General features: G+C 38.0%; 1 protein-coding gene across 6 annotated transcripts in view; it reads left to right on the forward strand.

Moving 5' to 3' along the window:
- The window catches only part of CASK (calcium/calmodulin dependent serine protein kinase), a 226,098-nt gene extending 202,496 nt beyond the window's left edge, over positions 1–23,602 (forward strand). For 4 of the 6 annotated variants that reach the window (XM_086766396.1, XM_086766415.1, XM_086766412.1 and 1 more), the window contains 7 exons: positions 508–704; positions 2,913–3,028; positions 8,076–8,156; positions 8,248–8,328; positions 12,755–12,957; positions 13,636–13,719; positions 19,921–23,602. In XM_086766396.1, the coding sequence (XP_086622522.1) occupies positions 508–704; positions 2,913–3,028; positions 8,076–8,156; positions 8,248–8,328; positions 12,755–12,957; positions 13,636–13,719; positions 19,921–20,097 (939 nt within the window). In that variant the 3' untranslated portion in view covers positions 20,098–23,602. The remainder of the gene's footprint in view (positions 1–507; positions 705–2,912; positions 3,029–8,075; positions 8,157–8,247; positions 8,329–12,754; positions 12,958–13,635; positions 13,720–19,920) is intronic. The other 2 variants (XM_086766406.1, XM_086766422.1) reach the window with 1 other exon arrangement.
- The last annotated feature ends 2,258 nt before the right edge of the window (positions 23,603–25,860 follow it).

A 25,860-nucleotide genomic window follows, 5' to 3' on the forward strand; every position in this document is an offset into this window, starting at 1 on the left:
AAGACTTCCTATTTAATCTTTTTTTTTTAAAAAAAAAAACAAACCTAAATTTTCAGTCTAAATAGTAAAGATCAGTAATGCAGCCTAAGTTCTTTGTACTGTCCAATAAAATTTCCTGTCATACAAATTTCAAATTTTTAAAACATATCATGGGACTTCAGTTGGAAAGTATAATACAGTTCAAGTTGCAAGCTGCTGGCTTTTAGTCTGTAATGATTCATGATAGTTAATACTGATTCTGAGGGACTCCATCAGTTTATTACATTTGTTTGTTTTTGCCATTTGAGTTTCACGATATGTAGAATAATATTATAAGTCTCCGTTGTTTGCTGGGTGGGGATCTGGTTTTGTTTTCAACTATCACTTATGCTTTTGCAATTCTGTTTCTTCCTTTGCTTATTGCAAACATTATGTGTAGCAACATGCACACATCAAATTTTCACCTGTTACTCTCAATACTGTACCAGTAATAATATCGCAGTGTCTTTTACAAATTCTTTTTTATAGATATATGTAAGAGCACAATTTGAATATGATCCAGCAAAGGATGACCTCATTCCTTGCAAAGAAGCTGGCATCAGATTCCGAGTTGGTGATATTATCCAAATCATTAGCAAAGATGATCACAACTGGTGGCAGGGTAAACTTGAGAACTCCAAAAATGGTACTGCAGGTCTTATTCCTTCTCCTGAACTTCAAGAATGGTATGACTTAAGTTTTCTATTAAAATTAATTTAGCTTTGCTATTATTTGTCTTTTATGTTTTTCATTGTTGTACAGCTAGATTTTGTATAATTTTTTTTTTTTTTTTAAAAAAAAGCGCCTATATATTGTTTCAGTTGGTATGGTATTGATGATTTCTTTTTTCTGTTTATATGCAAAGCAGTAAGGGTTGCATGCAATATCATATGTGTGGTTACATTAGAAAAGTAAACAGCTGTGTTAGTAAACATTGTTTGTGCTTTCTGATATACTGTAGGAAACTCGAATTGAAGGCTACATACAAATTGTTTAATGTAAGGGGGTCAATTTAATTTCTCTTTTAGGTTCTAAACAGTTGTCACAGTTTAGCCCTGCTCAGAACCAAGCTATGCAGTCTCGCTCACTCTCCCTGTCCTCTGAGGGAATGGGAGAGAGAAAATATAATGAAAAGCTCAAGGTTTGAGATAAGGATAGAAAGATCATTCAAGTTAACATTACAGGCAAAACAAACTATTTCAATTTATTATTAATAATAACACCAAAGCAGGATAACAAGAGAGAGAACAAGAACAACATCCCTCCACCTCTCCCTCTTCCCAGGCTTAACTTCATTTCAATTATCTCTACCTCCTTCCCCCCCGCCCCCAAGTGGCACAGAGGGGAATAGGGAATGGGGGTTATGGTCAGTTCATCGCTTGTTTTCCACGGCTCCTTCCTTGTCAGGGGAAGAACTCCTCACATTCCTCCCCTGCTCCAGCGTGGGGTCCCCCTCCCAGGCTATAGTCCTCCATGAACTGCTCCAGCAAGGGTTGTTTTTCCACAGGGTGCAGTCCCTCTGGAACGGCTGCCCCAGTGGGCCCTCCATGGGCCACAGCCTCCTTCAGGCATCCACCTGCCCCAATCTGGGGTCTTCCACGGGCTGCAGGGGCACACAGCCAGCTTCACCATGGACTGCACCAGGGGCTGCAGGGGAAATCTCTAGCAGGAGCAACATTACTCCTCTCCCTCCTTCTTCACTGACCTTGGCGTCTGCAGCTCTTCCTCTCACAAAAAATTCTTCACAATTGGCTCACGCAGATGGCTCTCAGGTTCTCTTCACTTTTCTCAGTCAGGCTGGGCCAAGTGGGGCCCAGACAGCCACTCAGCAGGAGGCCAGAGGGTGAGGGCCACAAGGCTCACCCCTCCCCTTCTCTGCCCCTGCTTCTGCTCCTTCACACCTTTTTCTTTTATTTATTTATTTTCCCCCTTCTTAAATATGTTATCACTGTTGCCAGTGATCTTGGTGCTGGCCAACAGCAGATCCAGCATAGAGCCAGCCAAGTCCACTGGACAAAGGGGAAGCTTCTAGCAACTTCTCCCAGAAGCTGCCACTGTAGTCACCCCGCTACACAAAACCAGCACAACAGTGTTTTCATTAGTACTGCTTACATGCAAGTGCTGCAGGAATAAAGTGTTAGCACAATGTCAAGCACAAACATCATTGATGGAGTTTTGGGGTTTTCTCTCCTTTTCATTTTTCATGTGAAAGCCAAAAAGTGGAGAGAAATCACAGTGCAGAGATTCCTGAATGACAGATTCAATTAAGAGCAATGGCATCAAGTACTGCAAAAGCAATGCAAAGCCTCTAAACAACCTCTTGCAGAAGCTGTTTAGTAAATATTTTAAGTGTGTCAGCACAAACTCTGACAAGTAAGCTGTGAAAGTTATGGCCATAACTCAAGAAAGTTTATAAATATGGGTAATCTAGCCCAAAATATTTCATACAAGATTTGCTGTGTAAAAGAATTAGAGTGCTGTAAAAGGATTTAACAGCACCTGTGCCATTTGGACTGGCTAAGGAAGATTTTGCTAGAAGAGAAGTGGAGGTAGGCAAGACATTTCATTGCATCTCAAGAGCTCCCTTGCAAGCCCTGATGTAGGGGAGACACTGGTGTACATTACAACAGGAACACTTATACTTGAACCTCAAAACAGTTCCACAACACAACGTAACTTGCTCTGAAGTAATTTACACCATAGTTGTCTTTTCAGACCTCATGCGCTTCCATTCTAATCTGCTGCAAAGTGGTCTACAGCCATTTTAGTAGCTACCCTTCTTCCCATGCTCACTTGATCTGATTAAAACCTCTTATTTTTCTAATTCATTCTGTGTGGTTTTTGAAAAATACATTGATGACAACAAAAACATTTTTTTCTCCTCTATATGCCAGGCGAGTTGCTTGTATTGCCATGGAGAAGACCAAACAGGAGCAACAGGCCAGCTGTACTTGGTTTGGAAAGAAAAAAAAGCAGTACAAAGACAAATATTTGGCAAAGCACAATGCAGGTATGGAGAAAAAAAGAAAAAAAAAGCAAGTGTCTTTAACAGGTTAAATTTTTTACAATCAAACCTTACCATTAATTGCTCAACTGGCACTCTTATATAAACCTAATGAGTTAATTTAGGAAAATATAAGTAAAATTCTAATTATGTCAATATTACCCTACTTATTCTTTGCTATTTAAACATATAGCTTAATCAGTGAGAGAGGCAAGCTGCAACAAAATAAAGGCATCAGAATATATCCTACTATAGGCTTAATTGTTTTGGTTTTTATATTTAAGGGGGCACTAGAAACCAACAGGATATGAATTTTGCAATCTATATAACTGTACTGTGCTCTACAGAAGACTTTTCAGTAGCAACCTTGTTAATATGTGTTTACAGTTATAGATTATCTATGTAAAAACATCGTGAAAGGACATTTTTCTTGAAGCGTTAGAGCTGGAAGCGGAATAAGAGCCATTGCATAGTCAGTGTGTTATTTACAGTTACCAAATAGAACAAACTGTGGAAGTTTATCCCCCTTGCAGTGATTTCTGCCTGAATCTTAAGTTTGGGATTTTTATTTAGACTGCTGAAAAGTTGAATTGTTTTAGGAAATTATGAAAGTAGAAGTGTAGCATAAGAGATCCTTGCTGAGTTAATTCATTTGTTTTAGTAGTAAACAAGGAAGACCCTTTCGTTCATGAGTGGAGTTTAGTTCTTCTTTTAATATAAAATGGTCAATGTGATGAAACTGTTTCTATTGCTTTTGCATTGATATCACATACTGTGATGATAAATATGTTGTTGTTGTCTCTTGGGAGACTTGTAGAGATTTTTATTAGAATTAAAAGATATACCTGTCCAGACAGTGTAATGAAAGGATTTTATATATAGCATTTATGTCTGAGGTTTTTTAGTCGCATTCTTGAATGCACCAATTAAACATAATAAATCTGTATTTACACGTTTCTCTTTACCTGTATAATCTGTGTGCAGTGTCGGAGCTCATAATATATCAGTACTACAGGATTTATGTTTACTTGAAATTTATTTGAAAATAAAATCTAAGAAAGTCAAAGAACAGTAGTTGTAATTCATACTCCTTAATTCACCGTCACATTTAAGATCTTCACAGTTACCCTGAAAACCTTTACAAGTAGAGATTGAAAGTTGTAGCTTTTCAAAAAGCATTTCATTTTTAGCATTTCAAAATGTTTCCTTCGTTTTGCTGGTTTAACATTCTGGTTGTTTTAATGTTTCCACTTCATTGCAGTAGCACTAAACCATGTTTTACTAATTATGACCTTAACAAAAACTATTGAGAATAAACTGGATTTTATGACCTAAAGTCTTTGACAATACTGGCTTTAAAGTATTATCAATTGCTCCCAGCATACATTCCCACAGCATTGTTGCTTTCTTCAGTTGCGCCAGTATAACTTTGTGCAGCCATGATGTTAACTGGATTGACTGAAGAACAACCCAACAAAACCATTCTTTCTCTTTAGGGCAGTTACATTTCTTAATACAATTCACAGTGCAACTACATAATTAATAATGCCAGCATGACTAAGCATGGCATGCTCCAATGGGATAAACAAAAGAAAGAGGATGGCCAGAGAAGGAGCAGGCAATACCTTACAAGCAAAACTAGCTCAAAGACTTTGTATCAAATAAATCCCTGAAAAAGAAGGTAATCTAGATTTTCCTATCTTGATGTAGGGGGGATGTTTTGAAGAAGATTGACAGCGCTTTGAGTCATGCAGTTTGCCTGCCTTAGTGTTTGCCAGCATCAGTGCTGTTAGTCACTTTACATCAGAGCACAATGTTTGACAAAAATTAGAATCATGAACATTAAAAATTATCTAAATGACCATAAAAGAAACTGTTCTTTTCAGAATACCATTTGACACTTCCCCTTCCCCCTAAGAAGTCAAAAAGTTAATGAAAGTGTAGACTGGAATCAAGATTTCTCGTAGAAATGTTTATTGATCTTAGTGTTCTTGAGATATTAAAGGTGATGCCAGTCATATTCTGAGGAATGATGCCAAAAGTAGGATATAAAGAGATTCACTGAAATGCTATGGTGCTCGCATGGGTTTAAGTTTAACTAAGGTGGTACTGAATTTACCTTCTCTGAACTCCTCTGTCACTCCTGGTATTGTTAGTCAGAAATACGGAAACGCTGTCTTTTGGAAGCTTTCAGTGCATCTGTCTCAGAATAAAAACAAGATCTTTTCTTCTGTTGGATCAAAAAAAAAAAGTTTAGTTATTTTGGAACTCAGAAGTCTAATCCAGATGTCAAAATGTTGCTTTTACAAGAAAGCAGAATTTATTTCTCTTGTATCTAAGTGTAAAATTCAATAAATCATTTAGCAGTATGTAAACTATTTTGACTTCCATGTTATTTTTATTGTAGGAGTGAGACTGAACTCGGGTACTGAGAAATGACCTAGTAAAATACTTCACAGTCAACTAAGATTTGTGTGGCTAACTAATGATTTGAGAGCTAAGGTTTTTGTGTGATATATTGGGATATTACTGGAAGTAGAAATGAAATTATTCTGCAAATCAGATGTAGTTAATTAACTAAAGAGGAGAATATTTCAGTTACTTTTTAAAAAGAAAATATTTAAATATATAAAAAAATAAACATTGTGTCCTTCAAGAGACAATTTCACAATCATACATCTTATCATTGTAAAGTCAGTGTTAAGCCAAAGCCCACGGGAAAAAAAAATAAGTGTTTTTAATTATCAGGGTCATTGACATTTTTATAAATACTCTAGAGATATACAGCAGTGATATGTTTTTTGTTTATTTTTCTGAAATATTATTGCAGGTCTTCATAAAAGAACACTCTTTAGAACATACTAGAATTATGCTTCATATTATGCATAATGTAGAAAATTGCCAAGCTTTTACAAAATATGTTTATCATTTCTTAATGTGATTTATTTGCCTTGTGTTTAGACTATTGCATGGTAAAGTTTATTTTGTGCATATACTTTTTATTTTACTAATATATTACGAGCCATATCTCAATGACCCCTGTACATTTTTCATGCTGTCTTACTCCCAATGGCCTCTGTGCATGTAAGTAACCTGTCGAGTGACAATGCCTCTTTATTTGCTTCTTACTGTTTCCTTTCAAGAACTCCTTTTCATTATTAGCTAGTAACACAGAAGCATTAAAGTTCAGTCTTTAAATGTGCCCTGTATTCCTCATATATTGTGTAAGTTAAAAAAATTAATCATTTTTCTTTTGCATTTGAAAACCCTACAATCATTAGTTAACTTCATGTAGACTGAGACACATCATCTCCATGCTGCTAGTTTGTGATGAAGGCATTAATATGTATCATTTCTATTGTTTGTTCCTGTTGTTTGTATCTAACATAATGTGGTTTTGTTCAAGAAGAAAATTCAAGATTGATTTTTTTTAAATTCTTTTTTAATGGGAAAATATACTTGCAGGCCTAGATGGTTAGAATGGTAAAACTGTTTAACATGTTGTAGATCTTTAGCCTTTTTTTAATATGAAATTAATTATTACTTAGTTTAAATAGCGTGAAGTTGCAAAAAGGACAGTAGTAAGAATATTCCATGCTTGTGGGTTTGTGGAATGGAAGAAAAATATTATTAAACTCTTGCTTGTAATATTTAGGGAAAGGTTGAAAGAGATTCTTCTTTATGATGAAATTTAAAATGCTTCAATGGACTAGGAAGTTTTCATATCTGTATATTTTCAAGGACTTAGAGTTGAATATGTCAATTGACTAATTTGTAGTTTGACCCAACTGAAGTAGTTCTACTTTTTTGCTAGAGTAAAAAGACTGCTGTTGAATTGAGAGATCTGCCCTATAAAAAGAAATATATTAAATTAAAATCCTTCGATGCTGTAACTGGAACTTTAAAATAAAGATCATGTGCTTTGTGGTAGGCTCCGCAGTCTTAATGCCGATCTTGGTGGCTGGGGACTTCTGAAGCAAGCAAACTAAAGCTCCTGCCACTGCCCACTTTCCTAAGGGGTTTTGGACAGGGGGAGAGGGATATATCTGAACTCATCCTAGAAGGTGGACTGGATATAATTGAGGTGAATACAACAGGTTAGGACTTGGAAACACTCAGAGATCCCATACTTTAGGTGCAGTCTCTCCTCCCTTCTTTTTATAGTACACACAAATACAGAACTGAAAACTCTTATTTGTTATTCCGCTCACAATTGCTGGTTTATGTAATCTTTGTGAATATGATTAACTGCCTCCTGGCTTCTCTTTTTCATTAGAATTCTGCAAGAATTACCATAGATGATGTGTTATTGGGCACAGAAGGAATAAGCTCTTTTTAATGAACAAAACTTGATTTGGCAATTGACAATAGATTGATAGGCATAATGGAATTAATCCAATTTCAACTGCAGTTGAAATTCTTTCTGAAATAATACTTTTACAATTTTTCCCTAAATATGATGGAGGTTCTCCTATGTAATGCCATCATTTTTCATTAGAATTATTCATTCTGTCACAAGTTTTAAAAGCATGTCAATTTAACTGGCATGTGTGTTTAAAGAGAACTCTAATTACAATTAATATGCTAGTAATTTTGAAGAATAAATGCCACAAAGTAATAACACTTCTCTCTACATTTCTCGTGTATCTTGTTAAAACATGATTATGAAAGTATCCCTATCTTTAGCGTAAATAGATGTTCTCATATTGTATTCATGTTGGTCACTGTCTACAGATTTTTTTTTTTTTAGTATTGCTATTTCTCAGGAATGCAAATGTGAATGGCATGCTGTTTTACCTGATTTTTGTGTTCTGCTGAATACTGCATGAAGGGCCGTGCAAACTTTCCTGAGCCTTTCAGTAGCTTTGTTACTGCTTTTTAACAGTTGGGGTTTTTTTAATGAACACTTTTGTTAAAACTGCATAATGAAATGGTTTTCCTTTCCATAACGTATTACTTTGTATTGTAAATCTAAAACTTGCTAAAATTATACTTTGTAGTACAATTAGTTATCACCCATAATATGCCTTTTTTTCTTATCCCTGTGTTTTAGTGTTTGATCAATTAGATCTCGTCACATATGAAGAAGTAGTAAAACTGCCAGCATTCAAAAGGAAAACACTAGTCTTACTAGGTAATTTTGAGTTATTTTTCTGCTAATAACAGCATAGTTTTGAACCCCTTCTGGTTGAAAATTTGTAATTCATTTCTTTGTTGTGGATTAGGTGCACATGGTGTTGGAAGAAGACACATAAAAAACACACTCATCACAAAACACCCGGACAGATTTGCTTACCCCATTCCTCGTAAGTAGTAATGTTCAATGTAATGCAAAGTTGTTTGTAGCATCCTTGACAACATACCCATTCAACTTCTACAAATGTTCAGTTCTACTGAGACGAATCTTACCTTGAAGGTGGGAACTGTGATAGAACTGGGTATATTTTTTCTTTTCTTTTCTTTTCTTCCTTTTTTTTTTTTTTTTTTTTTTTTTTTTTTTTTTTTTAGAGAAAGGGGTAGTAAGTAACTCCACTTTTACATCAAATGTTTCTTAGTATTCACGAAACTTCTTGTTAAGCATACTTCTCTCCACCCCAAATGTTTGTTAATTTAGAATGAAGGCTAAAACATTTTTCACTTTTTTGTGCTAATTTTGCATTTACAGTTCAGATAAGACTGGAGCAGCCATGACATTTAAAACTGTGTATAATTCCCATGTAAAGAAACATAAACTGAATTCTGAGGAAACTTTTAATATATGCCTTATGTGAATGTTTTAAATTACTTTTCACAGCCTAGCCTTGAGGACTAGTATTATACTAAGATAACTTCAAGTTCCCAGAGATGACAATAAGAAAAAGAAAATGCAATTAACATCACTGCTTCCAAGTGGGTTGTTACAAAGAGCACAGGGTTGTTTTCCCTTCATTACAATCTTCTACTGATACCATGGCAGGAATTGCATATCTTACTACATGATCTCTTGGAGATACACCCTTTTTCCTCAAGCTAGGCATTCTGAAACAAGAGCATCCAGCAGCTAAATCTGTCCACTCTATTTCAGACTGACTTCAGAAACACAACACATGGCTCAGAAATTACGCTGATGACCATTATGCATTAATTTTCTTTGTACTTTGTTAGTCATAGAATCGTAGAATGATTTGGGTTGGAAGGGACCTTTAAAGGTCATCTAGTCCAACCCCCCTGCAAGGAGCTGGGACATCTCCAACTGGATCAGGTTGCTGAGAGCCCCGTCCAACATGACCTTGAATGTTTCCAGGAATGGGAGATCCACCACCTCTCTGGGAAACCTGTGCCAGTGTTCTACCACCTTCCTTATGTCCGGTCTGAATCTACCTCCTCCTATTTTAAAATCATTATCCCTCATCCTATCACAACAGGCCCTGCTGAAGAGTTTCTTCCCATCTTTCCTGCAGGCCCCCTTGAGGTACTGGAAGGCTGCTATAAGGTCTCCCCGGAGCCTCCTCTTCTCCAGGCTGAGCAGCCCCAACTCTCTCAGCCTGTCCTCATAGGAGAGGTGCTCCAGGCCTCTGGCTATCTTTGTTAGTGCTTTACTTTAAAATTGCACTGAGCTGGTTTCCTACCTATAAGTATTTTGTTATTGCTAAAAAGTATTATTTTTAAGAACTTATCTGTAAACCTATTTGGAAGGGAAAAAGGATTAGTTTGCTACTGATTTAAGTTCCCCAAGCTTGCTTACTAAGGAGTTAGACAAAGACCAGCACCAACAGAAGGAAAACAGACTTAGCCATTTTGAAAGTGTGAGCCATTAGGTCACCCCAGCAGCAGTATGAAACTGAACTGTTTGTCACACTACTGTTTATATCTAGACACCACAATCCTGGATTGACACTTTAAAAGTGTTGTGCCAGGAGTATATGATCTATGTTGTACCTATGTTATTCATACAGACAAGATTATATGGGAGGAAGGAAGTAGTAATCCAGCAAATATGTTCTCCATTACCAAAAACTAAAATTAAGAGTAATAAATGTTTTACAGTTCATGCAATCTCTCTCAAGTACTAACTGTATTGCCATGGGGAAGCAGAAGCTGAACTAGTTATTTTATCTTCAAATACTTATTAAAGTGGACTTACCTATGCCATGACAGCCATGCCTTAGATTGCCTGCATTAGGCTTCTGCTCTGTGGAAGCACTGAAATTGCTTCACTGATCAAATAAGACGACTAAAAAGACTGGACTGCAAATCAGGATGAAACGCAGGGGCTTAAGCATCAGTATGATGTTTACATGCCTGTTTTAGACATCACCTAACCTCCAGTGCCACTCCAGAAGAGCAATGGTCTCCTTTAACTCCTTTGTTATATCTAATAATCCTATGTCGATGTTTTAGATTTAAGGCACTTAGGGCATTTAAAACAGCACTTCATGCTGATGTTTAGAGATTCAAATTACATCCTTATGTTAGTGATATAAATAGAACATATAAAATGTGTTGCATACACTTTAAGTATTATGGGAACCTGATCTGTCTTTCAGCTGGCTGTAGGTAATTGAATTTATTCTCCCCAACTCTCAGGGATGGATTTTACTGCATTTTCTACATTTTTTTACAAAACCATGGTAGGAGTAGGTAGCTTTTGAGATAGGCCTCAAGTTGTATGTGGAGTTTTGGGGAATGCTTTATGAAGAAATTGTCTACCTACTGAAAACCTGATCGTAAAGGTCATGTCACATACAATGGTAGTTAATAAAAAGGATTAGTAGGCCATACATCTCTTACCACATAGGTCTGCAGAAGAAATATATTCAAGAAGTAGGTTATTGTTAAGTAGCTTTCATCTCTCTTGACCACAAGTAATCAGGCCCTTACCCACTTTTTAGACTTCCACTTTCACACTCAGAAGAAGAAAATCTCATAAGAATTTAAGTAAAAAAAGGAAACGACATAAATGTTTTTAGAAAAGAAGAGGATTTGAGGAATATGTAAGAGTATGTAAGTTCAGTAGACCTAGGGCAGCAGTGAGTAGTATAGTTGATATTATATGACTTACATAATCCATTGTTCTTGAATTTCTTAAAATAATAACTATGATCTATAATATTTCCATAGAACTTTTCATCTTTGAAATATGCTAATTAATTCTCAGAACATTGCTAATTAATCTTCAGAACAGTAATAGGTATAATTAAAAATAGAAGATGAGTTCATTTTTTTATACCTTGTTTGAAATTATGATAGGGTTGTTGGAAGATATGGGATTAGTCTGGGAAGAGATGTGGTGTTTCAGATATGTCACCAACGTAAATGATATAGTGAAAAAACATGAGAGTAAATGAGTAAATAAATTTGCTGGGGAGTATTAGAAGAAAGATAAGCAAGTAGGTATCAGCATGCCAATGGGGAAAAGAGGAATCACAGAATGGTTGAGTTCCTTACCTCTGGAAGTAATCTGGTCCAGCCCCTCTGCTCAAGCAGGGCCAACTAGAGCCAGTTGCCAAGGACCATGTCCAAGTGGCTTTTGAATATCTCCAAAGATGGAGACTCCACAATGTCCCTGGGCAACCTACACCAGTGCCCAGTCACCCTCACACTGAAAAAATGTTTCCTCACATTCAGACAGAAGCTCCTGTCCTTCAGTGTGTGCCTGATACCTTTTGTCATGTCATTGAGCACCACTGAAAAGAGACTGGCTCCATCTCCTTTACACCTTTACTTTAGATATTTGTACTCATTGATGAGATCCCCCCTGAGCCTTCTCTTTTCCAGGCTGAACAGTCCCAGCTCTCAGCCTTTCCTTACAGGAGAGATGCTCCAGTCTCTTAGTGCCCCTTCACTGGACTTTCTCAAATATGTCCATTTTTCCTCTTATACTGGGGAGCACTCAACTGGACACAACACTCTATGTGTGCTCTCACCAGTGCTGAGTTAGAGGGGAAGGATCACCTCCGTCCACCTGCTGCCAATACTTTGTCTAATGCAGCCCTAGATACCTTTAGCCCTTCTCTACCACAGGGGCACATTGCTAGCTCATGTTCAACTGGGTGTCTACCAAGCCCTCCTGCACAGCCTTTTCTGGAGAGCTGCTTTCCAGCTGATCAGCCCTCAGCATGTACTGGTGCATGGGGTTCTTCCTGTGCAGATCCAGGACTTGGCACTTCCCCTTCGTGAACTTCATGAGGTTCCTGTCAACCTGTTTCTCCAGCCTGTTGAGGTCTCTTTGGATGGGAGCACAACCCTCTGGCATATCAGCCACTCCTCTGAGTTTGGTGTCACTGGCATCCTTGCTGAGGGTATACTCTGCCCCATCATCCAGATCATTAATTAAGATCTTGAACAAGATTGAGCCCAGTACTGTCCCCTGGGGTAAAATGGAGATGTTAATTGAATTGTTTAGAAAACTATGAGATCTGGCCTTTGTTTGCTGTTGAAAGAGGCTGATAGAGTCTTATCGTCTTGACCCAGTAAAGATTATTTATGACCTTCTGCTCTTCCTCTGTTACTTTTTGATTTTTACCTTTTCCACATTCCTTCATCTCCTGCTTTTCCCAACATACATCCCTGAGACTCCTGCTGTTGCCAGCCCCTGTCATTCCGCCTACACCAAGTTCATGCTTCATTGTTCTATATGTGATTTGACAGGTCATCATTCAGTGAATAAGTATCGATAAACAAAACAAAAAGCCATATATAAGTTGTAGTATTGCTTTTGTACTAAAAATATTTTGTATTTTGTGTTTTCAGACACAACCCGACCTCCAAAGAAAGATGAAGAAAATGGGAAAAATTACTACTTTGTATCACATGACCAAATGATGCAGGATATATCAAATAATGAATATTTGGAATATGGCAGCCATGAGGATGCAATGTATGGGACAAAACTGGAAACAATACGAAAGATCCATGAGCAGGGACTAATTGCAATACTTGATGTAGAACCTCAGGTAACTTAGAAGTGTATGAAAATGGGATTCATGACAAATCCTTCAACCTTATTTTATTGAGATATGTTTATTTTTATTGACTGCACACTGGATAAGTAATGCATACAGTAATGTGGAACAAAAGTCCCTGGAACACCAAGGTACCAATATGTGAAGTAAAATTCTGGTAATCATCTGGTTAGGAGAACATACAGCAGAAACAAATTCATAGTTTAGCTTCATATGCAACCACTATCATTGCCTGCCAGGAGTAATGTTTCAGTGTTTTCAAACATTTCTCTTTGATGCTGTTCCTAACTGACTCTTGGCTCCGTATCACTATTGAGCATGGTCAGAAACATTTGTGGTCAATCACTGATATTGATCCTCTTTGCACAATGATCAGATCGGTGTTGTTACTTCATAAACTCCTTTCTGTGTTGTGGTATTGTACTTTTCAGAAGAGAGTAGGAACGAAAATAAGACTCTCAAGAAACACTAATAGTTTGTTCAGAGATTATGTAAAATCTTCCGTGGAAAATACTTAAAGTCAAGACTAAGGTCTTGACTCCAGATCAGTTAAAAACAAATACCAGCAATAGTAAATCATTATTTCGTATCTTTTGCTTGTGTGACTAAACCTATTTCACATTGATTGTCGGGAGATTCTTCTAAAGTATCTGATTTTTTTTCACCTAGGCATTGAAGGTCCTGAGAACTGCAGAGTTTGCTCCTTTTGTTGTTTTTATTGCTGCACCTACAATTACCCCAGGCATTAATGAGGTATGGCATGTTGTAATCTAATGTCCTATCTGAGTCAGAATTAAGGATGAGATTCAAATATGCAGATAAGATTCTATAATTGTTTCCTTGTCTGTAAATGGAGAGGCAGGACAGTTGTATGGCAGCATTACTAAGTTGATTTGGATGTACTTATTGTTTATTAACTGATTTTTCTAAAACAAAATAGGAACTTCAAGCTGAACAATCTACATGATGTATTCCAAAATACATATTTTATTTCATTTCCTAACCTAGCTCAAAGATCAATTTCCAAATCCTCAAAAAATCATTAGGACAAAGTACCGAATTCTGAGTTGCAATCTAGCACTAGATTACAGCTGGCCTAAACTGAAGAAATGAGTGTGCATGACTGTGCTGTCATCCTACCTTTATCTTTCAGTATTTTTCTATAAGCAAATATATAACAGAAATAGGTTTATTGATTTCTAAGACTGTTTTCTAAGAACTGGAAGCTTTGACCAAAGGGTAATTGCGTGTGGAATAACGTTAAGTATTCATGGAGGCCCACATCCTGAATGTCCTACTTGTTTTTTATAGAGTATCTGCTCTGTAGATTGTTACTGATTTCAAAGATGGTATCAAGCCATTCTGGATTTAGCTCACAACAGGACAAATGGTATTTGTACAAACACTTTATCTGCTCGGCCTTTTTTAAACCATGATATTAAGGTATTTAATCAATTGGTTTTGACCATGAATCTGTCCCAGATAGATGTCTCCTTGATCATACAGAAATAAAGTCAGAAGCCCTGTCTCTACAGCCTGTTTCTACAGAAATGTAATTACAGTATCTTAAGTATAAAACTATGACATCACTGCAGAGGCTTGCAGGAAAATAAGGAGCAAGGCAAACATATTTAAATGCAAATACTCTGAATGCTTGTTAACATAGCAAGTGAAGAGTGAAAAATATTGGCCTCAAGCTGCAGTTTTACTGGCACCTGAAACATTCTACTAGTTTGCTGTTGCTGAAGAGAGTGATTCTTTCTAACTTGCTTCTGGGACATAGACTGCCTGTCTGTATGGCCATGGCACTTACCAGATCCTTTAGTGAGCTGCTCTAGCTCTGAAGTGGATTTCAAGAAGCTCACAAAGGCTCTGACAAGCATCAGTGCCAGAACAGGCAGTGAAAGCATATAGCCAGGAAGAGAGATGGGAGGAGGAAGGAGGATCTTTTAACTTTCACAGTAGTTAATTATGTCATTTCACTGTGTCTTATGGACCCATGCCCTAACTGGTAAGTGCCAGGAGTGTACAGACGAAGATCTCTCAGAAGATCTCAATTTGCAATGCTAGTGAAGTGACAGTTTAGAATAACTGCTGGTGTTGGCCTGTGCTGTAAATCAGTATGATCTTGAGGAAATACTAAAATTTTGTTGTCTACACTGAATATGCTCTTGTGCAAGCAAAAGGCATGGCATCACGTGAAAAATAGTTAGAATCATTCTTGGGATGTGTCAGGCAAGTGTTGTGCTTACAGCAGCACTCAGGAGGCCGAGTACCCTGTGGAATTACGTAATTGCCTGTATTTGTTGCCTCCGTACCTGTGTTTCAGCTCCCAAATAGTGTTCCTTGGCCTCACTCATCTGCCAGTGGTGCTTAACTTTTAATGTTCCAGCTGTAGGGTATAATACAAAGCCATTTGGGACAGTTCATGTGAGGCTGAAGATGTTTTCTGAGGTACACTGGGAAGAAGACAGAAATGTACCTTTTATAGTAGTGGTGGGGAAATATTTGTTCATGCCAAAGAAATATTAGTAGAAGCAAAGTATTATGTTCTAAATATTTGCATTCATGCTGTAAGACTGTGTCTTTATTTTAAGCTCTTGCGACTAAAGTCTCTGCACACAGGAATTCACTCAGGCACGTGAATTGCTGAACTGGGACCAAACGTATAAAGCATGCTAATTTATGAATCAATTAAACTTAAGGAAAGGGAGGGGCAGGAAATAGTAATAGCAACAGACCTTACCTGAATACAATATCCTGTATTCCAAGGTTTACTGCGCTGCATGAAGGGAGATAATGCAAATTGTGTCTGTGTGTTAGCACTCTGCAAGGCAGCAAACAAGGGTGGAGAGTACGTGTTTCATATTTCCCATTCATGCTTCCTTTTTGAAAGGTTCATCTGCATGATGAGTATCCCTTTCTGCTTATCCTCTTAGCCTGTTTTTTTTTTATTGTACTTATACTTTTTGAGAACACTTCTGTAAATGACTGTCCTTTTTTCCCCTTTATGTTTTCTTAAATTTCATCTTTGCTTTTCTTTTCATTTTCCTGCACTCGCACTAATTGTACATAGCTGCCAAAGTGGTGCAGAAAATTGCCTGTAAGTACCAGCTAGGGGCTGACAAGGTAGTCTGGGTTATTTCAGTAGTTTTAGAATGTAGATATGCTCGTTCCTATTCAACATTACTGTCACCATTGGAATAAAAATTTAATGTGATAATGACTTCAGATATCTGTGCTAAAATTATCTGCTAGTAAAAAGAAACTAGAGAGTAAAATTTCTACTCTTCCAACTGTTCATCTGGACTTTGTGGTAGATCAGTGCAGAGGCCTGATCTTAAAAGTATCAGTCTTGAGACACTTTAGCCTATCATAAAACACACAAAATATCTCAATAATCAAGGACCACACAGCGAGAGTTAGGAAGCAAAATACTGTGCTTTCCAACTGAATATAGCAGTGCACTATGAGCAATTCGGCAAAGCACAAAAACAATTTCAGTCACATAGGAAATCTCCCAGAGTGTACCCACCTGTCTAATCACAAAGGAAACTTAAATTTAGATGATTCCTGTGCCAAAACAGCAAGAGGAGAGAGCGTATCAGGAAACACTGGAGTAGTTCCTCCTTCCTCCAGCTGTTTTCTACCTCCCATTGCCCAGACAGCAGCAAAGAGGATTTGACAGGCGCTGTTTTTTTGATCTAAATCTTTATTGAGCCATGTGTAAATCTTTATTAAGCCAAATTCTTCAGAATTTTAGCTATGCTTTCTCCCTTCCTACAGCCAGAGGATAAAAGGAATTTTTCTTAATGAGTTTGCAATCCACTGCTGTTTAAGTTGAGAACTTATTTCTGTTGGAGCAAAATTGGCAAAGGCCTGATGGTGTATTCACAGCCTTAGAAGGGAGTAATAGTAATTTGTTAGGCTGTGCTTCGACTGTCACTAACAGAGGCTATTGTCATATATACTTTAAGGCCAAAAAAAAACCAGCCCTCAGAGACTGAAGATATCACTGGTGGCCATTATGCATGCGGGAGAGATTTTGTGGATAAAAGCCATGTTTCACTCCTTCCTGTCCCAGCTATGGTGAAGAAAGAGAGGAGACTGGGAAAATTAACTGAATTCTAATGACAGGCAAGAAAAGTCTGTTCCAATAATGGGCACGCTGCAGCTAGACCCACATAAAATGCCTGTTGCATGAGAGCTGAGGGAAGAAGGAAAGACAGATTCTGCTCCCAAATGTGAAATTATTGAAGTTGTGGCCATTCATTTGTCTGTGTGCAGCTATCTGAACATTTTGATAAGTATCTTCTTTCTTGACACTATTGAGAGCACAACTGCTGAAGAATATTATTCTTGGAGAATAATCTGGGTTCTTCACTATTCAATATTTAATTAAGAAATTTTAGAGAAATTGAGAGGAACTTACTACAGCAAAAATTTTGAGGAAATGTTAGCTTCAAAGATTAATTTTGGCATTTAAGACTTGCAGACACAGAGGAAACACTTAGCCAAGTCTGACATGGTTTTGAATGTACAAAGTCTATTGCTCTATCACAAACACAGGTGAGATTTGTCTCCAGAATAAAACCAAAATCAAGAACTGTAATCTCTTTTATTTCTGCAGAGCTTGAGAAAGTTTTGAACCTGTTTGGAAATTGCTGCAGTGTCCTATCCCAAACTTATTACTGCCCCTAAAAGTATATGAAAGAAGTAATGTTTTACATTTCCAGCAGGCTAGAAGATTTAGATATTCCATAATACAACCCCCTTCAATCCCAATAAAGTTGGATCTCGGAGTAACTAAGTCAGGAAAATATTAAAATTAAATTAGTTTTTGAAACTCTTCAGTTTTGTGACATCTATGTGTGGAAGGCAAATATTAGCATTCATTCTTACCTACCATTTGTGGTTTTTTAAATCAGACAGCTGTAAGTTTTTCAGATCTTTATTCGGTCAGCCACAGTGGGATATATGTCTTTGTGAGAAAAGTTCATTCTCATACTTGTAACAGGTAAAGATAACGCTGATGGGAAATCAGTAGCAGTTAAAAAGCTACATATGAATTAACAGTTCTGAGGCTTCACGCTTCTGAAGCATTTCAGGTAGTCCTAGCCTTGTGCCATGAAGTTAAAACTCTTTTAAAGGTACAATATGTTTTTGCTGAGACTGGCTTTAAAATATGAAATTAAGCTTAGCTATATATGTTTAAAGCAGTGAAAATATTCTACTTGGCAAGTATGATTTTTTTTTTTTCAATTGTAGATTAATTTAAACAGAAAAGTTTAAATCCTCAGCTGATCTAAATTAATGTTTCTTTTGGAATCTATGAAAAGTTGACAGTTTACCTAACTAGGTTTTTGACTTAAAGACACTGGATCCTATGAAACGTTAGTATTAGTATTGATCCATATTGTTCAATTTGATAATAGCATCAATTAAATTTGCATACACTGGTATCTTCTATGGAAGTTCCAGGAGTCACTGGTGATGCATAATGGTCTATACAAGGAGCATCCCTTGTAGAGAAGCACATGTGAGAAGTATTTGTCTGACTTTGAATGAAATTTGTAGCTATTATCAAGTGAAGGTGACATTCCCTCCTTGTTTGGGGCTACAGCTTCAGGAGAGAAGCAGAACTGTAACTTTGGTAGATAACTTCTCCTCCAGAAGTAGCTGGTTTCATAGCTACAGGGAAGGAGAACTGTCTCAGCACAGGTTGTTCCCTTCAGAGGAAGGACCTGAAAGCCGCTGTTCTACAGCAACTTGTCATGGTAATTACAAATTCTTGGGAAGTTTAAACGTTAAAAGGGTAGGGTCTATTATTAGGTAGATAAAAATCTTTTCCCAGAATAATTTCTTGTGAAAACAGCTATAGGCACTGTGTCTGTACTTTGTGCAGCCTAAAACTCTGTTATAGTAAAGTCTATCCCAGTTGATTGATCAAGTAGGATGACCCTATAGATACTACAACGCAGCAGGAGTCTTTACTGTTCATATTTGATTTTGCCCCATATTGACCCCAAACTTCTGGTGCAGGAGGGACTTGACAACTTACCTGTGGCTATTTCAAGATCCCTGAAAGCAGCAGCAGTTGATATTTTTTATTTCTAAGGGAATCTGCAGGAAGACTATTCAAATCTATAATTGCTGCAAAACTCTAGAAGGAAGCCTTTTGCAAATCCCACTCTCTCAGCAAGGCAGACCTGGCTGACAAAGCCCATCACTGTAGCATTGTTGGCTGCACAGAGTTCGGTAGCGCACTTACAAAGTAGGATGCAGTTGTTTCTGTAAGGGCATTGACACAAAGCCATGGAAAGCACCAAGTCTGCTGTCACTGGCCTTTCTTGAGTGCAGGCTGCGTGGTTCGTCCTCAGGATCTCACGCTAAGAGGTGTTGGAAATGGCCCGCTCTGAAATAGGAACCACAGAGTAATGCGGAGTGAGAACTTCCCTATCAGTAAATGGTTATTAAAGGAAGTAGACCCAGAAGACTGATGTTGAACAGTAAAACATTACTGAAACTGGGAACAGCTGATACCTGACAATACCCCCTCTCCTGTTTCTCCTGTTCTTACCTGGACGTAGGCCCAGTAGCTCCTATTTTGTGCACTTTGTATGTTTTATTCATAGACGTTCTCCGTTGCTGTGTGTCTGTGCTGCTTTTCTAAGCTTCTATCCTCTGCCTTGCTTTTTAACAGTAGACTTGCGTTTTCTCTCAAGTAATGTCAATAACTGACTGCTGCTTGAATGTCAGCTTCAAGAGAGAAATTGTGACGTTTCTTCTGTGTGCTTTCCATAGATTTAGGTGGGGGATCTAAACCACTCAGGCCTCCCTAAGGCTTTTTTGCCCGTTTCCTTCTCTGTAAGCAACAGTTAGAAAGCTGTTCTAGAAGAATATGAAACAATCCAACTTCTCTCTCTCCCATTTTCTTTTCTGACCACCGAACAGGACGAATCTCTTCAGCGCCTGCAGAAGGAGTCTGAAATCTTACAGAGAACATATGCACACTACTTTGACCTAACAATTATCAACAACGAAATTGATGAAACTATCAGGCACCTGGAGGAAGCCATCGAGCTTGTGTGTACAGCCTCACAGTGGGTCCCAGTCTCCTGGGTCTACTAGACCGGTCACGAGAGAATTGAAAAGAAAAACCTGTCATTACTGGGAACCACCTCATACATGGAAAACCTCTTCGTTATTGACCTTGTGTCAACAGGTCTTGGCCCCTAGAGACTACCTAGATGTAGTGTGACCTAAATTTATAATTATTGTCATGTCCGAATAGATAGGAGGAGGGGAAAAAAAAATTAAACACTAATTTAAAGAGACAGTATCTTTTTTTTAATCATTTCTCCTAAGCTTTAATAAAATGTATCTTTAAATATATGTATTATTCAGTCCTTTGGAATGTTATATTTTTGGAAATCATAGCTTTTTATTTCAAGGGCCCCTAAAAACTGCACAAAATAGATGCTGCTTTCTATAATCTATTTTAATAGTAATAATAATATGATTCTGTTACCTTAACTTGGGGGTGGAACACTACATTCTTTTTAGAGTCTGATTTTATGGATTGGAATACTTTGCTTTCCTTTATTTATTTGAAATAATTAGTCTAGTGGTTACGAAAGAAATTCATAAATTTTAAAGGCCTTTCTTCGCTTTTTTTTTTCCTAGGATAGTATTTTTAAGTACTTTTGTGTAACATCCAGATAATGTGATACTGTCTCTTTGAAGAACTCTGTAAAACTTTTAGAAATTTGAAATTGGGTCTTGACTCTTAATGCATGTGGACAGTCGCAAGCGTTCATGCCGTTGGTGTATCTGTGTTGAAAAAACCTGTAATCTACAGCAAAGTACATTCCGTTCATGGGAACACGTACCCAAGGGAATAAAGTAAAATATTATTCTAAGTTGTAAACCTATGCACATCCCTTGCATTTTGGGCAACTTTATAAAAAGAAAAAACTGATTTTTATTAATAATAATCATGTAGTGAACTGTGTTTGTAATTTTGTCTCAATTTAATTTGTTGTAAGGTGGGAGGGGGCAATTACTGGTTTCACCATTCCAGATCTGTGTTGTCTGAGAGTATTAACGTTTTAATTAAGTTTAAGCAAAGAAATGCTGATTTTTAATATGTATGTAATTGTTTTAAAATGCACACATTTTAAAAGAAAAATACTGTGCAATGAAGAAACCAGTTTAGGCATTGCGATAAACTGACTATTCCAAAAGACTCATCTACAGCAGCCCTGTAAATTCCTTTAAAAATGGTAATTGACTCTACAGTCTGACCAATTTTTTTTATTTTAAATATACTTCCTTTTATGTGTTGAACAACTAAATGCTTTTGGGTCCTTCATTTCATCACAGGGAGTTGCAAGAACAAATCAGTGACTCTTGCAGTGATAAAAGGTTTCTTAAAATCTGATAAGTGAAGGCCCTGGTAGGGGCACAGTCTGTAGTCTGTTCCAGGTTCTGCTCTGCCTGCATGAGCACAGATCAAACTAATTTAGAATTAGAGCAGAGCCAAGTAAGAAAATTTAACTGTGTGTTGACCTGGTGTTTTGTTTCCCTTCTTCGTGCTCTCACTGGCCCAGATGGTTTGCGTTTTTTTCTGAAAACGGTTAACAGAAGCAAGCATTGCCACCAAGAGGTGTTCCTTAAAATGATTTTTCTTAAAAGTTTGGTTGGCTGTGCTCTTGGATAGTATGAAGTTTAGTGTTTATATTTAAATGATACGGTGTTCTCAAAGGATTTATCCTCAACGTTGAACTATCCCCTGTAATTGATCTGTGGGCTGTTCCGGTTGTTTGGGACCACTGCACGTGTAATCAGAAAAGGTTCTCACAGTTGAACCTTGATCATAGGAGTAATTATCATAAAGTGCAGAGAGGTTGCTGATTTTCTCCTGCCTATTCCTACTGCAGATCGGGTCAAATCTCTGTTCTTGTAAAATCTTTAGGCAAAATCTAGGTTGAGCTAGGTTCATCCAGCCGGATCAAGCAAGGTGTTTATTTTAAGCAGTAGTGCAGAAGGGAACTTGGTCCATCACTTAACACCACCTGTTGAACCCACTTAGGCTTGGCTGGAGTCACAGTTCTGTGACTGTGTCCCAAAACGAGTACCGTAACTAAGTCTTTTGTGTTTGTAGTTTGCAGAGCATGGGGAAACTAGCTGACGAGAAGCTATCTGCACGGGCCTCGCGTAAGCTAGCCAGTGATTAAGAGGGAACCTATTGGAATAGTAGTAGCTGCTCATCTATTCCGCGTTTAGCCCCCAAAAAGGGGATAGGTACAAACTGTGAACTATTTAGTGAATAAGGTAATTTTTGAAGTGGTCGTGCTGCGTCATTTTAGTCCTGGATGAACCTTAGCAGGTGTTCCTGTAGATCGGCGGTATCACATATTAGCTGAGCTCATCGAAGTGACAGGTTCATTCACTCTCAAAACTACCTCTTTTCCCAGTAAAGCACAAAGATAAGAAGACTTACTGAAAATCAAGCGGTGAAGTGTTTCTGATATCAGAAATACAAACTTCTTCTCTGATAAGTACTGGTGTCTCACTTCAGTGACACATTCTTCATCTCAAATTTTTATGACATTAAACAGGTAAAGTAATTTTGATAATTTGAGTATAGTCCACCATAAATGTTTTGACTACACACTTTTGACTCTGTTCGTGTGAATTTCTTGGAGTGTGTGTATCCAGCCTGTAAGGAAAAAAAACTCATAAGGCCATGAGGGTGCTCCTGCCTTGTGGAGATGACAATAAGTAGTGTCTTAATGTAACTAATATGATTTTTTTCTCTTAAGTGGAGCTACCATTCAGTTAATATTACATAGTAGAAAGCCTAACTTGGAGAGCTTTGGGTCTTTTATTTTCACTGTATAGCCTTTTGTCAATAGACAGAAACTGTAAAACACATCAGTTAGCGTACTGTCCTGCCTCCTCTTCACCGCAGACTGTTTTCCTTGTAGGAACCTTCAGTAGCAAAAGAGTAACTTGGAACTCCCCTGGGCTTTAAGTACAGCAGCCCAGTGAGCCCAGCAGCCCAGTGAGCTCCGTAAACCTCTTTCAGCACAGTGCCAGGAAGCGCAGAGCAAACCCAGGACTCCTCAGTCTGCCCGATCCACACCTCCTCTGCCTCCTGCTCTGGCCAAACCCTTCTGATGCACCTCTGTTATTTGTGTTGTAGACAGAGGGAAAAAGGCTGCCATAAATTCAGCTGGAAGTTTCACTTGCGTAAGGAAGACTCATGGCAGATGCAGTGCGAATGTTATGGGAGTTTTGGTTTGTTGGGTTTTTTTTTAAATCTCCAAGTGGAGAAGGGTCCTCCTAGTACTGTAAATATCGCTGCATAATTTAGAGTGCCTCTTGGACTTCTCTAAATTTATGCTGAATGTGACCTCAGAAGCAGCCCTGGGATTGGGAAGAAACAACTATTTCTGCTTGCCTCTTTTATACTTTATTTTTGTACAGGGGGCTCATACATTTGTAAAAACTTGATCTTATCAGTATGCTGCCTCTCAGTCTGATGCCTGTGATTTCAAGGTGTTAAGGTGGTCCAATAAATGTTCATTATCTTCTGCTTCCATTTACTTAATAAAAGTACACTAGGTTATTCAGTCTCTCAGAGTGGTAAGATTATTGCCTTGAAATGGTAACCTAGTTCAGACAATCCTGGCCAGTGCCGTGCAGCCTGTAGCATGCAACTATTTAAAATCAAGAGGGACATTTTTAAACTCGTCACCAAAATTTAATTCCTCTGTATCTTATAGCATTGGTTTTCTTTGCCTTTTGATTTGGGTCAAGAAAGATGCTGTGCCACCAGCCTCGTAAGTGCAAATATTGCTACCTACTTCAGAAACTTCGTTAGCACGGTTACTTAGTTGATTTTGAAAAGACAGCATAGAAGATGAGACATCGCAGCCTGAGCAGCATTGAACTGGAGTCTGTAGTTCAAGAACTGGATATTAGAGCAATTAGGAAAAGTTAATACACAGACCAACTTCAGTATTTGTTCCATTTTTATTCTTTTTCTCTAAGAAAATTATTTCAGAGTGCTATCATTTAAATATTTGGAAATGTTATCAAAGCTAACATATATGCAGATCATTATCCTGTGAATTGATTGAGCAAGGCAAAAGTCATTCCTGTGCCAGCAGCCAGCACAAGGTTTTGCATTGCATGCACAGCTTCGGCAGGAGTGGAGAGAGCCTGCGTTAAGGCTAACCATCTGTACAAGAGGGAATCTGGGGCCCAGCAGGGAACTCTGGAAACAAAACTTTAGCCAGAGCTGCTGGTGGCTGCTGATCTGCTGAATTCCTGCTGGGATGGGATTTTTAACCAGTTATGAGAGCAGTGTGTAGCGCGCTAGGAAGTTTTCCCTGCTCTTCCGGCACCCTTTTTCCCACGCAAAGGGCACTCTTACAAAGGTGCTGTTTCTTTGAACGGAGCTGCAAAATTACTTTATTTCTGTTCAAAATCTATATTCGTGACACTGTTTCAGCTGTCACGCTGGTGGATAAGCAACTTGTTTGTACCACTGTAGTAAGAGTAGACATTTCATATGTCATTACCAGACTAAAAATAGTTTGTGAGCTGTTACACTTTTTATATATCATATATATTTTTTATACTGTTTACTTTCTCAGGGAGGATTGAACAATATTAGCCAGCTGAATTAGATTTAGATACATCAATAGGATTAGATTGGCAAATATTACAGTCCTGATGGACAAGGAGTTGACACAGGTCCTTGGGAGTGAGATCGCCTTCTGTGCTCTGCTAACTGTGGGCCGGATGTGTCCCGAGCTGGACCTCGGGTGTCACAGCATCCACAGCTGAGATTTGGTTATAAGAGTTGTCAGCAGTCGCTGGAGGACTCACCACAGACAAGGTCGGAGCCAAGAACAGGGAAACTCAGCTCTGCTTTTAAAAGTGACAGCTAGGAGGAAGAAAGTAGAAAAGCCCCATGAATCAAAGGGAACATCCACATCGCCAGGGGATCTTCTGGTGAAGGTCTTTTTGCCCTGTGGCACAGAGCAGAGGTGCCTCGCTCATCTCTAGAATTTGTGATCATTCGTGTCCCACGCTGCCTGTGATCTATGTGGCATTGGTTAACTGGCTTGCTCACAGATGCTTTCAAAGGAGACAAAAGGAGCTTCATAGCTCCCACAAGACTTCCCACCTTCTAGGTGTCTCCTTCTAAGCAAAGCCAGCTGTTTCTGTACTGGCTAATGAGAAATCTTAGTTCCATGACTTGTCTCGTTTACTTCTGTCACCAAACTTTATTTCTGCTGTGTCTTTTCTAAGGTAGTGAGACATAAGCTGGACATATGCCAGATGAGATTGTACTGCTAAAGGACATGACACTCAATTGCATTATCATTTGCTATTTTTCCTGTCCCAGTCTTTATTACTTAAAGCATTTTTTTTTGTTCATGCCAGTTGATCTACCAGCCCTTCACAGCAATTCTCAAGTCCTTGTTTCCCCAAGAGCCCAGCCTGTGAGCAGTTCATGTTGTGCCTTGCAATATGTATTACCTTACATATGTCACCATCTATTTTATCTATCACATTGCTCCAATTTGCCTGACTTGCAAGTAATTTGGAATTCATTAAAACCTACTGGAAGCTTTACGGGCCTAAAAAAATTCTGCATCTGCAAATTTCAGCACTGCTTTTTGCCTATAAAAATAATCAATTGCCTGTTTCAGCACAGATATTTACAACAAGCTTTGTCTGATTGCAAGTTTATCATTTATTTCTATACTTTGTCTTCTGACGCTTCGCCAGTCTCATACATCAAGAAAGTGCCTGTCCACATAGTGTCTGATAAATATCTTATTGTCACAGCACGTTGAGACGCAATCATTC

This window comes from Chlamydotis macqueenii, chromosome 1, assembly GCF_036417535.1.
Source record: "Chlamydotis macqueenii isolate bChlMac1 chromosome 1, bChlMac1.mat, whole genome shotgun sequence".
In the NCBI taxonomy this organism is placed as follows: Eukaryota; Metazoa; Chordata; class Aves; order Otidiformes; family Otididae; genus Chlamydotis; species Chlamydotis macqueenii.